Source organism: Bos mutus, chromosome 8 (assembly GCF_027580195.1).
Source record: "Bos mutus isolate GX-2022 chromosome 8, NWIPB_WYAK_1.1, whole genome shotgun sequence".
Classification (NCBI taxonomy): Eukaryota; Metazoa; Chordata; class Mammalia; order Artiodactyla; family Bovidae; genus Bos; species Bos mutus.
The window spans coordinates 2,229,188-2,243,838 of NC_091624.1; the positions used below are offsets into that span (position 1 = coordinate 2,229,188).

General features: G+C 43.1%; 1 protein-coding gene across 1 annotated transcript in view; it reads left to right on the forward strand.

Moving 5' to 3' along the window:
- The first annotated feature begins 135 nt into the window (after positions 1–135).
- Positions 136–14,651, forward strand: part of STOM (stomatin) — a 33,667-nt gene continuing 19,151 nt past the window's right edge. The window contains exon 1 of the mRNA XM_005889492.3: positions 136–294. Coding sequence (XP_005889554.1) covers positions 234–294 — 61 coding nt within the window. The 5' untranslated portion in view covers positions 136–233. The remainder of the gene's footprint in view (positions 295–14,651) is intronic.

Genomic DNA, 14,651 nt, shown 5'->3' on the forward strand with positions numbered 1-14,651 from the left:
TCAGCCCTTGGCTAGCTGGGAGGGCGGGAGAAGAGGCCGCGCGGGAGGGGAGGGCGGCGGCTGGGGGGGGCGTGTCCTCCCCGGCCCTGGGCGGCGATTGGCTGGACCGCGGAGAGGGGGCGGGACTGCTGCCTGTGTCTAGGGGCTCCCGGGTCGTCTCCGGGCATTCTTCGCAGTTCCACCTCGGGCTCTGGCGACTTCTACGCGAGAGTAGCGACTCTGGTTCAGGCAGCATGTCTGACAAGCGGCCAGCAGTGGACACCCAAGCTCGGCGGCTTCCTGACTCCTTCAAGGGTGAGCCCCGTGCCCCTGGCGAGGCCCGGTGGGGTCGCCCGCCGTCCCCTTCACCTCCTTTCGGGAAGAGCCCCAGCCCAAAGGCCCCAGGAATGTCTCCGAGGTTCCATAGCTGAGTGACCGTTGCTCACTACCGACGTTTCTGCCCGTTGTACGCGGAGAATGACGAGCCCTACTTCCCAGGCTGGGGGGAAAGTTGTAGGGATGTTAGGGTGCAGAATGCACGCCCAGTGCCCCGCACAGCCGGGACGCGGCATCGAGGGCGTGTCTCCGGTGCCCACAGCCAGAGCAGGGACTCGCGTTATCCAGCGGCTGCCAGATGCCAGGCCCTGTGCCAGCTCTTTCCCCTCGTTATCTCGTGGCGTGCACGAGTGACTGGCGGCAGCGGCTGGTGGAGTCGGGGCTCAAACCTGCCCGCCACGCCCGGGGCGCGGGGGAAGTCGGCGTCTTCGCCCCACTCCCCTCCAGCCCCATCCGAAGACAGCTCCGCCACCCCGCTCTCGCCCACCCTCAGAGTAAGCCCGGGTCCTCCCGAGCTACAAAGAACTCTTTCTGGTTCCCACCCTGGCCAGTTTGTCTTACTAAACCCCGCAACAGACCCGTGCGGTTTCGCCATAGGTTCCCTACACAGTTGCGGAAGTAGGCTCGTGTTGGCATCCTTCCTGTATCTCTTTCCAGCTTCACGTTCCGCCTCACTCTGGCCCCTCCACTTAACTTCCTTTGTTCTAGGAACATCGGCATCCTGGCTTTTGGCCCTCACTAGGAATTGTGAGTTCCCCACCCTACCAGGGCCTTCCCAGTCTTGAAGACAGAAATTGTGTGACTCAATTTGTTCCCCTGTGAAGGCACTAGCACTCTTGAGGGGGCTATCTCCTTGGGGGAGATGGGGGTGGTTCATAAAGAGATGCTGTAAACCTCTCGGGAGTACTGGTTCCCTCCCAGGGGTTCTTAGTGATCCAAAGGAATTCTTTCTAAGGACAGAATTTCAGACAGAATGACACAGTGAAAAATTTAGGGGGCTGGGTGGGCTTTTCCGGCACCCCACAAAGAACACTGTACTGCAAGGGTCCCCAGACTCTGGGATTTAATGCCTGATGATCTGAGGTGGAGCTGATGTAAGGATAATAGAAATAAAGCGTACAGTAAAGGTAATGCACTGGAGTCATCCCGTCCACCCTACCCCCGCCTCCACGGTGGAAAAACTGTCTTCCGGGAAACTGGTCCTTGGTGCGAAAAATGTTGGGGACCGCTGCACTGGACTCGTCAATTCTGATTGTTGGTGATGACAGCCTTGTCATCTAACAGACTGATCTAACATGTCCCCATTTCCTTTTCCAGCAATCTTTGTCTTTAGTTCCATTCCAGGAACATCAGAAGAATTATAGAAATCTTAAATTGTCGCTTTTTTGTACCTTGGAGAGTTATTTTCCCAAATCAGGAGTGTAGTAGAGAGGATATTCTTGAAGAATCTGATACTCAAGAGGCTGAATTACTTTGTCACACAGTTTATAAGAAATGGAGTCAGATTTTAAGTCCGGATTGTTGGCTGATCCTAAAACTTGCCAAAAATTGTGCAGTCTGCCTCTCTGATAGTCAGTTGTCTTTTTCTGGAAGGGAAGGTGGGCAGGATCCTTTCCTCTTCACCCTGAAATCCCAGTGGGAAAATAGAGGACCATGAGGACAATGTTAGAAGTTTGGTGACACTCTGGTAGGAAATCTGTGGAAGTTCTTTGGGAATAAACATGATCTTTTGGCTTAATGTGATTTGTTTTTCGTGCTCACAGAACAGCATTCACTCTTTAAGTTCTTTTTCTTGATTCTGCACTTCACTACTTTTTAGACAGCAGTCTTTAAGAATCTAATGAAAACTGTGCACCTTTTCCTCTGAAAATCATACATATAAACAAAATTTTGCCTGGGCTCTGTCACTTTTTTAAAAAAAATGTAAGACTTAGAGATGTGACACTGATAGGAAAGCCAATACGAGAATTTATTAAATAGAATTCACCGAGTGCTTGCCATATGCCAAACAGCCCAGATACTTTAAAAGCATTATCCAGTGCAGTCCTCTAACAGCTCCACAAGGAGAATGTCATTCTCTATCCCTTTACAGCCAGGAAACTGAAGCTCAGAGTGGGAAAATCACCCACACCTGTGAACTAGGTTCAGCCTTGAACTGACTTTGCAAATCATTTTCCCCATCCTAGAGCTGTTTGCAGAAAGTGAAGGTGTTAGTCACCATTCATGTGGTACTCTTTGCAACCCTATGGGCTGTAGCCTACTAGGCTTCTTTGTCCATGGAATTCTCCAGGCAAGAATACTGGAGTAGTCATTCTCTTACTCCAGGAGATCTTCCCAACCCGGGATTGAGCGTCCAGAACCAGGGATTTAACCCAGGTTTCCTGCATTGCAGGCAGATTCTTTACTGTCTGAGCCATCAGGGAAGCCCTAGGGCTGTCTCTGAAATGCATACTCAGAAGGAGGAACTTGTCAAGCATCAGTAGACGCTGAGAGACCGCAAAGGAATCTAGCTTCAGTCAAGAACCCTGGATAAGACAACTCCAGAGGGCTGCTCCAGAGAGAAGCAGTGGAATATAAAAGACTAAACTGTCCCATTATGATTTTGCTGATAATTAGTCTTAGGAACATAAATATGACCAAACCCTCAGTCAAGACTAGTTTTTCTTTAAAACCAGTGCGTTCACTTTGTAATGAAATAATGCAGGTGGGTTACAAAGAAATGCATGATTATAATTAAGAGTCATGTCAACAGAATAAATCCCTTTGGGAGAATGCCTGAAAATAAGCAGAATCAGGGGACTGCTTTGTTTATTTCAGTTGTTACAGTCGATCAGATGGGGAGTACTTTGTAACTTATTTAATAATTAATCTGAGTTAAATCCATCAGTGGTCATAGATTAACTCAAGCGATGACAAGTCTGCAGAAGTTGGCATTTATGTCATTTTTCATAATTAAATAGGTTATTGGACCCACCTCATGGTGTAACTTGCACACTGTAAAAGACGAAGTCATTGATCACCTGGTCAACTTTGAAGAAAAAAAATTTTTAATGTTGATAAATATGATAAAGATTGGATTCAAAGTCTGTTTTGTAAGAAAATGTCAGAAAACACTTTGCTGAAAACTATTGTAACCAGAAAAAGTGAGCCCCTCTTCTCTGTTTCTGCCTGACAGTCTGTGCCAGCCTCTATCATAATATTTATTACACAGTCTGTAAATATAAATTATAATCACCTTTGTTAGACCAGGAGAGCTTCTGAAAGCAGAGGATTGTGTCCTTGATCACTGTAGCAAGTTCAGAATCAAGTGCCTAGTAGGTTTGCAAAAATATTTGTTGAAAGAAAGAGGAAGGAATGAGATAAAGTTTACATTAATGGAGACATTTTCTGTTTACAGTTTGTCTTATTAAGTTTGTTACAACTCAAAATGATTGATTTTAGGGTGTGGACTTGTTCCTCATACATGTCCTCATTACAGATAGACTCTCTGGGTTTATGTTATCGATAAAGGGATTATAATTGTCAAAGTAATACATTGTACTTAATAAGGAATCTCCTTTGCTTATGAAAGTGTGGGAAGAGCAGTTAGAGGCACAGTAGAAAGAAGGAAGTGTGTGTCAGGTCTCTGTTGACACACATCATCCTTCCGTTCTTTTTGGACCTTGGTCTATACTCTGAGACTTGTAAAGACACCTGAACCCCAAACATTTGCCCTGACATTTCAGTAGATTAGCCTTGAAGTTACTGGCAATAACAGGTCTGTCCTAAAATATCAGACAATGAAAATCAGATACCAGCCTTGCCTAGTTGTAAACATGCATGGGTGGTAAGACTGTATAGATAGCAAAATGAGGGTGGAATCTAAAATTCAAAGATCTGAACTGAGACCTCAGTAGCATCACTCACCACCTGGGTCACCTGGGGAAGTCCCTCAGTCTCCAGAGTCGGTTCCTCATCTAGATGTTGAGCGTCGTCTTTCTGTACTATCTAGCTTCCAAAGTTTGGGGTATCAAATGAGAACATTTTTGTGAAGGTACTTTTGAAACTTTAAAATGTAAATTACTAAGATATTATTTATTGGGGACAACAGAATTAAAAAGTTAACAAGAGCTTAGTAATTATACAGCAAATTAAAATTTATGGACAAAAAGTGTGAAAGTCCAAGAAAGTTTAGGACTCTGACTTATGTCCCCAAATGTGGTCTGTTTCTCCTCCAGGGACAGAATCCCCAAGCAGGTTGTTAGTCTTGATGTTTCTGTATGGTGTGCAGGTCCCAGAAGGTAATTCAGTTAATATAAAGTTTATTCCTATGTACTGTCAATAATTACCTTACAGTTCTGATCATAACAATGGCTACTATTTACTGAACACTTCCTAAGTGTCAGGCACTCTACATATTTTCGAATATGAGATAATAACTATTCTCTTCCCTCATTTAGTGAAAGTGAAGTTGCTCAGTCGTGTCTGACTCTTTGCAACCCCATGGACTGTAGCCCACCAGGCTCCTCCATCCATGGAATTTTCCAGGCAAGAGTACTGGAGTGGGTTGCCATTTCCTTCTCCAGAGGATCTTCCTGACTCAGGGATTGCACACAGGTCTCCCGCATTGCAGGCAGACACTTTAGTGTCTGAGCCACCAGACTCTTTTAAAACTTTTCACTTTCCTAAGTGTCAGGCACTCTGCATATATTCTCATATGAGATAATAACTATTCTCTTCCCTCGTTTCACTTCCCTGGTGGCTCAGATGGTAAAGTATCTGCCTACAGTGGGGGTTCAACCCCTGGGTCAGGAAGATCCCCTGGAGAAGGCAATGGCAACCCACTCCAGTATTCTTACCTGGAAAATCCCATGGACGGAGGAGCCTGGTAGGCTGCAGTCCATGGGGTCGCAAAGAGTCAGACATGACTGAGCGACTTCACTTTCCCTCACTTTACTAATAAGAAAGTTTAGCAGTAGAATGGAACTCTTAACAGCAAAACCCCAAGCTTTTAGCCACTGCTTAGCTACTCAACTTCAGTTGAAGAATTGGGAACCTTAAGAGCTAGTTCCCTTATGTTTCTGCTTTCCGTTTTTTATTTAAAATGATGTTGCCCTCCAAAGACTTTTATGAGAAAAACTCAATTATAGATACTTTAAAGGGCTTCCCTTGTGGCTCAGCTGGTAAAGAATCTGCCTGCAATGCGGGAGACCTGGGTTTGATCCCTGGGTTGAGAAGATCCCTGGGGAAGGTAAAGGCTACCCACTCCAGTATTCTGGCCTAGAGAATTCCATGGGCTGTGTAGACCATGGGATCGCAAAGAATCTGAGCGACTTTCACTTTTCACATTCACTTAAGATGTCTAGGGCTTCTTCCCTGGTGGCTCAGACAGTAAAGAATCTGCCTGCAATGCAGGAGACTCAGGATCGATCCCTGGGCGGGAAGATCCCCTGGAAAAGGGAATGGCTATCCACTCCAGTATTCTTGCCTGGAGAATCCCATGGACAGAGACCTGGCAGGCTGCAGTCCATGGAGTCACAGAGTCAAACACAACTGAGTAACTAACACTTCAGATGTTCAAGTGAAAGAGCTAGGGGGAAAAGAACTGAAGAAGTATAAGGGTTTTGTTCTATTTAATATATTTCAGGCTCAGTCTAAATTTAATTAAGAACATCAATCTTTCCAGACGTGGGTCATATTCAGTCCATACCGTCCCTGAATTCTCTAACCTCATGGGTGTAAAGGGCTGATTTTAAAAAGAGAAAAGGAAAGAAAGCATTTGGGGAAAGCAGTATGACCACTGCTTTGGGACAGAGGATGATTCTGAATTGTGTGTGTGTGTGGTTGTTGTTTAAATAACACGGGTTTATAAGTTTCACGAGTAAAACAACATTGTATTTCTACTTCTATCTACCTCTCCTATTACCTGCTCACCACCAAAAATTGATGAACTGTATTCTGGGATCTATATATGCACATGTAACTTCCATATATCTTCTGTAATAGCCTTTTCGTCTCTTCCCCACGGAACAGCAGAATCTGGAAATGCCCTGGAGGTCCAGTCATTAGGACTCCTAGCTCTTAGTGTTCAAGGGCCCAGGCTCAGTTCCTGGTCAGGGAACTAAGATCCCACAAGCTGCATGGCGCAGCCCCAAAACAACAAAAAAACAAAAACAGTAGACTCACACAGCTCATCCAACAGCTGTTTACTTAACAAATGCTTGAGCACTTGCTGTATGCTAGGTGCCCTGCGTGACAGCTCACGTACTCTTCACACTGACCCTCTGAGGAGGGGCTCTTTTTAGCCCTCTCTTTAGATGGTTGGACGAAAGCACAGAGTTAAGACACTTGGAGAGAACACACAGCTGATAAGCAGCAGAGCCAACTCTGAAGCCACGGTGCTGTACTATTTTAACAAGGCCAAAAGTCGGGAAAAGACAGACATCGAGTAAGATAGTTACAAACATGAAAAATGGTATTTCGAGATGGTAAAGTGCTATAGATTCGCAGAGGGAGTCCTTTTAAAAACTCAGGTGTTCAAATTTGAAATTACTGATGATACTCTCACCTATTTTTTCTCCTCTTTTATGGCTAGAAATACTCAAATGAAGGAAAGCTGCAGAAAATCCTCAAGATGCTTGGGAAATAAAATACTTACACTTATTAATTTCTGTATTCTTTTTGGGCTAAGCACAGCATTCCCTTTATTTCTTTTTTTTTTTTAATTGCAAATATTCCTTAAAGGACTAGACTGTTTCCTTACTTCTCACGGTAAACAAACTCCAGGTTTTATGGTTCCGGTCGCGTAGCGCGCCGTCAGTACTGGTTCTTTCCGTCTAGTATGTGTGGGTTTATGACAGGCAGGGAGGGTTAGTCTTTGGTCCTGATTTTAACTTGATACCATCTGGCCTGTAGCCAGTCCAGCCCAGAGAATAATTTCTTCCCTAGAGGTTCTAGGATACGGGCATTCAAAGAACCATCAACCATGCCTAATTAAAATAATCATTTGAAAGATGGATTATAGAGTGCTCTTGTTTGCTTTCAGAGCTTCTGCCCAGTGAATTGCAAGTTGCGATCATCAGTCGAGTAAATGCCATCATTTTCTCAACAGACATTTGTTGATACCTTGCTGTGCTAATCTGCCTCCTCCCCGCTCTACCTGTTTTCGTCTTTCTCTCTATAGGATGCTGCCTGCACTTTTGTTGTTTCTCTTCCTTCCTCCATTTCTCGTATTTGCCTTTTCTATGTTTCCTTCCCTTCTGTGTCTCCTAAAATCCCAGTTGATTGAAAAACACAGTTATTTAAAATTTTGATTAATTGAAGACACATTTACATTCACATATTTTATCTGCCCTTTGCTTGTTTCCACCTTGAGTTCTTATTTAGCAGATCTTTCAAAGACCCTGTTTCAAAACAATATAAGGGAAGAGAAACTGGTTCTGTGGAAAATATACCCTTATTTGAAAAGTTGGAAGAAAGAGCCAATGTCTTATTTAACTTATGATTTCCTCTTCCTCAAATAGATGAATATGGTGTAGAACAGGACTGGGTCGTATACCCATGGACCAAATCTGGCTGACCGCCTGCTTTTGTCAGCCCCACAAGCTGAGAATAGTTTTTATACATTTTTTTAAAAAGAGGAAGATCTGAAAATTATAGAACTCAGATTTTAGTGTTCATAAATTACACTTTCCTGGGACTCAGCCTTGTCTCCTCATGTATGTGTAGTTTGTGGCTTCTTTTCGCGTAGTATTCACTGGTTGTAACAGACTTTATGGCCAATAAAGCCTTGTGTTTATTCTCTGGCTGTTTATAGGAAAAGTTGCCACACCTTGACTTTGAATCTCCAGTGAGGCCGAAAAAGAACACCTGTATGCTGAATAAATATGCTTTTAAGAAAAACTCAAAAAATGCCAAGACCTTTCATTTTGACCTACTGTTACCCCTTAAAACTTGCTGTTAGAACCAGATAACATGTTTTTGAGACTAAATTAGCCAGGCTATCTTTCATGATCCAAGCAACACTGTTCTTGGCAATTTCTGATACGAAGTATTTCACCGCATTCTGGGAAGGAGAAAGGAAAAAGTCATGCTTTCAGTCTTCTCTCTCTCTTAGTCGCTAAGTCATATCCGACTCTTGCGACCCCATGGACTGTAGCCTGCTAGGCTCCTCTGTCCGTGGGATTCTCCAGGCAAGAATACTGGAGTGGGTTGCCATTTGCTTCTCCAGCTTTCAATGTTGGTATTTCAGTATTCGCTGCCACACCTCTTCTTTCTGTGTGAGTAATGTGTATGACTTAGTCAGATTTTCATATACGCCAGAAGGTATTTACTTGAAGAGGAAATCCAGTATCTTTTGAACTTTAGAACAGAGTCACAATAGTAAACAGAATTGATCATTTCACATAATTTCTAGTAGTGACAAATTTAATCATCCTTAAGGAAATTGGCGATATGGGATCATGATCAGCATGCAGTGCTCTGATATTATGCATGTTATGATCTTGAAAAGACTGTTTTGCTCCTTGTCTGGAAGCCAACCCAACAACAATTGCTCTACAAGTTGGTTTTGTTCTTTTTTCTCTCTCATTTGTTTCATGGTTTTGTTTTGTTTTTTTCATTTGTCTCTTCCCAGAAAGTCTTTTTCTTTAGTACTTTGGTACTCTGAGAGGAATATTTTATGCCTACTTTATAGATTTTTATAAATATGAGAAATAATGTATATAAGAAGTTAGCTTGTGGCTGACATGTAATAGGCATTCAATAAATGTTATTGTTAGTATTCATAAAAGATACCTCCAGAATGAGAGAAATTTAAGAATTGTGTAATTTCATCTTTTCAGCAAAATTAGTTTACACTATGAAGATGTATAGAAGTTTTACTACAAGTATATTCAAAACAACTGAGTTTCTAATTGAGAAAACTGGACACAACCTAAATGTTCATCATGTGAAACAATGGAATATTATAATAATAAAGGATTTTTAATTGCATCTTTTTAATAATAAAGGATATTTATTTAATAAAGGATATTAATAAAGGATAATAAAGGATAAATAATAATAAAGGAAAGGATATTAATAATAATAAAGGATATTTCCTGATATGAAAAGATGTCCACAGTATACAGGAGGAAAACAGATTTTAAATTATTACATATACCACTATATCATTTTGGGGAAAAGAGAAAAAAACAGGACAGAAATTTACAGGACATATATATCAGTTCAGTCGCTCAGTCATGTCCGACTCTTCACGACCCCATGAATCGCAGCACACAAGGCCTCCCTGTCCATCACCAACTCCTGAAGTTCACTCTGACTCACGTCCATCGAGTCAGTGATGCCATCCAGCCATCTCATCCTCTGTCGGCCCCTTCTCCTCCTGCCCCCAATCCCTCCCAGCATCAGTCTTTTCCAGTGAGTCAACCCTTTGCATGAGGTGGCCAAAGTACTGGAGTTTCAGCTTCAGCATCATTCCCTCCAAAGAAATCCCAGGGCTGATCTCCTTCGGAATGGACTGTTTGAATATATATATAGCTAGGCAGAAAATAATCACCATCTAGAGATAATGAAAGTATAGATCACTTTTTCCTTCCTCTATTCTGAACTATAAGTTTGATATAGTGATAATATCTTGCTTTTAAGATAAAAAAAGTAAGATTTTTTTAAATGTGTGCAAGTTTCTTGGAAGAAAGCCTAATTGGAATGCTCAATTAAAAAATGTTAATGTATGGGCTTATATCTATTTTCAAAACCTTGCTTGGTCAAAAATTTATTCTAACACAGTTTTCAGGAAAGAGTTTGAGAGGAAAAAAAAAAAAATACTCTAAACCAGGCAAAATAGTGTTTACAACCACTTATCATGGGGTCCCTGACCTTTACAATTGTCCCTACCCAGCAATATCAACAGGTATCTCAACCAGAATATCTCAGAAATACCTATTACTTGTTATTTGTCTTTTAACCTCATAAAGGTAGGAGGGAGGATCCAGTCCTCAAGGTAATGAATGGGAATCTTGGAGGAAATGAATGTCCTACAATTTGGGGGGAGTTACTGAGGATTTCTTTTCCCCTTGACTTGTAGTAACTGTAGATGATTAAGGGTTCAATTACAGCCTGGAGTTTAAACCTCACCTTTCCAAGGAATGTGATTTTATACATCTTTTAAAGCTATAACCAGGTGGGGAAGAGTTTCAGGGTGAAACAGTGCTGATTCCCCAGAGTGTGTGCTCAAATTATTTCTAACTGAGCCTTTGAAAAGTGAAAGACCAAGCCCAGTTTTCTGAAAATCCACTTAATTTCTTCTTCCTCTTGATTGGCAGTCAAATCCCCTGTACTCATCTGGTATTAATAATTCATTCATAAATGAGCTTCCTGAAGGTCTTTGACTCTCCAGGCCTAGCCAGTCAGGCACAAAGTGAGGGGAAAATTAAGTAGTTTCAGAGGTTTTTGTCAAGAAGGGAAAAGGTGCCTGCTGCTACGTGCTGCTAAGTTGCTTCAGTCGTGTCCGACTCTGTGTGACCCCATAGACAGCAGCCCACCAGGCTCCGCCGTCCCTGGGATTCTCCAGGCAAGAACACTGGAGCGGGTTGCCATTTCCTTTTCCAATGTGTGAAAGTGAAGTCGCTCAGTCGTGTCTGACTCTTCTCGACCCCATGGACTGCAGCTTACTAGGCCTCTCCGTCCATGGGATTTTCCAGGCGAGAGTACTGCAGTGGGGTGCCATCGCCTTCTCCGATTTTTTTCCCACTATTTGTGGTGGAAATAGAACACTTGAATAAAATAGGAGAGTGACAGAAAACTGTCATCTGTGTTTATTGAGCAATATTGCCTCAATCCTGGGAGGCCAGTCTGATTATTCAAGACACAAAGGTTCAGAGAGGTAAAGACCACACAAGTAAGAAGTCACAGAGTTGAAACTGGAAATTCATCTTACAAGGGATTCAAATGCGTAAAGAAATTATACATCCAGCAGGTAAGCTAAGAAGTGTTTTATATCCTCTCTCTGGGAGATAACTGTGCTAGACATTGAAAATATAAACATAAAAAAGAAACAGCCCTGCCTTCAGGGTGTTTATCGTCTAGGATGTTGAGAACACGGAGCTTTGCCTGGAGTAAGGGAATCTTGGAGCAGTGTTTGAGAGAGTACCGGACGCTGTCAGATAAGTTTTTGTGCCCCATCTATTCCTTGTTTGGAATTCCTTTCACTTTGGAAACCTAGGCCTGAGCCTGGCAATGAGCCTTGAGACTGTCTTTTGCTATAAATAGCCACAACTGGAATTAAGAGGACTTCCTCTGTGAGAATATGAGATTTCATTCTCAGAACTCCTACCATGCTTTTCCAGTTTGGAGTTTGTCTTGAGGAGTGCTCCAAACACAACAGCTTCTTTAATAAGGATTTTTTAATTATTATTATACAGAGGCAAAGGGTCAAAGAGTGAGTTGATTTATAACATGGGCTTTGGAGTGAGATGATCTATCTTTGAAGCCCAAGTCCTCCATTTTGTGTGACCTCTGGAAAAATGTTTTTTCAGTGACTTCATTGGTATGGTACTTCAATTCAGTTCAGTTCAGTCACTCAGTTGTGTCCGACTCTTTGCGACCCCATGAATTGCAGCACGCCAGGCCTCCCTGTCCATCACCAACTCCTGAAGTTCACTCAAACTCACGTCCGTTGAGTCGGTGATGCCATCCAGCCATCTCATCCTCTGTGGTCCCCTTCTCCTCCTGCCCCCAATCCCTCCCAGCATCAGAGTCTTTTCCAATGAGTCAACTCTTCACATGAGGTGGCCAAAGTACTGGAGTTTCAGCTTTAGCATCAGTCCTTCCAAAGAAATCCCAGGGCTGATATCCTTTAGGATGGACTGGTTGGATCTCCTTGCAGTCCAAGGGACTCTCAAGAGTCTTCTCCAACACCACACTTCAAAAGCATCAATTCTTCGGCGCTCAGCTTTCTTCACCGTCCAACTATCACATCCGTACATGACCACTGGAAAAACCATAGCCTTGACTAGCCGGACCTTTGTTGGCAAAGTAATGTCTCTGCTTTTCAATATGCTATCTAGGTTGGTCATAACTTTCCTTCCAAGGAGTAAGTGTCTTTTAATTTCATGGCTGCAGTCACCATCTGCAGTGATTTTGGAGCCCAAAAAAATAAAGTCTGACACTGTTTCCACTGTTTCCCATCTATTTCCCATGAAGTGATGGGATCAGATGCCATGATCTTCATTTTCTGAATGTTGAGCTTTAAGCCAACTTTTTCACTCTCCTTTTTCACTTTCATCAAGAGGCTTTTTAGCTCCTCTTCAGTTTCTGCCGTAAGGGTGATTTATCTGCATATCTGAGGTTATTGATATTTCTCCCGGCAATCTTGGTTCCAGCTTGTGCTTCCAGCCCAGCATTTCTCATGATGTACTCTGCATATAAGTTAAATAAGCAGGGTAACAGTATACAGCCTTGATGTACTCCTTTTCCTATTTGGAACCAGTCTATTGTTCCATGTCCAGTTCTAACTGTTGCTTCCTAACCTGCATGTAGGTTTCTCAAGAGGCAGGTCAGGTGCGCTGGTATTCCCATCTCTTGAAGAAGTTTCCACAGTTTATTGTGATCCACACAGTCAAAGGCTTTGGCATACTCAATAAGCAGAAGTAGATGTTTCTCTGGAACTCTCTTGCTTTTTCCATGATCCATTGGATGTTGGCAATTTGATCTCTGGTTCCTCTGCCTTTTCTAAAACCAGCTTGAACATCTGGAAGTTCACGGTTCACATATTGCTGAAGCCTGGCTTGAAGAATTTTGAGCATTACTTTACTAGTGTGTAAGATGAGTGCAATTGTGCGGTAGTTTGAGCATTCTTTGGCATTGCCTTTCTTTGGGATTGGAATGAAAACTGACCTTTTCCAGTCCTGTGTTCACTGCTGAGTTTTCCAAATTTGCTGGCATATTGAGTGCAGCACTTTCACAGCATCATCTTTCAGGATTTGAAATAGCTCAACTGGAATTCCATCATCTCCACTAGCTTTGTTCGTAGTGATGCTTTCTAAGGCCCACTTGACTTCACATTCCAGGATGTGAATGGTATGGTAAAGTGAAATTAAAAACACCTAACTTCCCAGGGACTTTGTAAGGAGTAAATGAGATACATGTCTAAAGTAATTCAACACAGTGCAGGAAGTATAACAAGCTGCCTAAAAAGGCTGCTGTGATTCGTATCTGTTACAACAGCACCTGACCGGACTTCTCTCCACAAGTGATGTGTGGCCTTGCTTGAAATCTCTCACTGAATGTGTCCATGCCCCTCAAAGAGATAACTTAGAAGCCTCCAGGGTTAACTTGGATCACTTGTAGAACATTTACCTCACACCATGACACAGGATCAGAAAACTAAAGTCACGCATAACGAAAGGACTCATGAGGGACTTGCCTGGCCGTTCCTAAGACTCCACGGTTCCACTGCAGGAGGCACAGGTTTGATCCCTGGTTGGGAAGATCCCACACGGCACGGCCAAAACCAAACCAGACCCAAGTACTCATGTATATTTCTCATCTTTCATCTTGGGTTTTGGAGCACTTGACCTGGATGCTCACATGTGTCTGTCTTTTCTCTGTGCTCCCAGCCGTCAGTCTGCTGCTTTCTTGACCTCCTGTTTATTCAGAACCTCTTCTCGCTGCCGTCTAAATTGCTCCTCTGATCTAAGGAATCACCCATACCTGGCCTACCTCTTCCTCTCTGGCCCCCTCTCTCCCTCTCATTATTAAAACAGCTCCTGGAAAGACCGGCCTTCCATGCTTGAAAAGAACAGGGATCTATCCCTGAGCCTATTCAGGCCCTCTGTCCCCCACAGAAAGGAAACCAAGAACCAGAAAGACAGCAGATACAGAGAGTAGGAAGCAGCTCAGGAAGAGCAGGGGGATTTCCAGGATGGCAGTGAGAGGCAAGCGGAGGGAGCCCGAGAATCGATCAGTTCAGACGCGGCTCCGAGCTGCTTCCTCAGCAGGCGAAATGGGTAGAATACCTGAGCCTGCGCAAAGGAGGTGCAGACAACTGAAGAGAGTGGAGTCGTTAAGCACACCGAAAAGTACGCAAAAGAAGAGGACAGTGACTCCAGAAAAAAAATCAGTAAATTGTATGAGTGAAAACAAATTACGCCTCACTGCACGGCTTAGCTCTGAATCATGGTTGCATATTTATGAAATATAAAATTTGATATTTTCATGCAATTCCAAGGATAGGTGTCTTTATGTGGTGGGGGAGGGTTAGGAAGTCAACAGATGAAGCTTAAAACTGTAAAAGCAATAACAAAACCCGTGTGTCCTTTAGAAACAGGTAAGTCGGATACCACAACACACAGCTG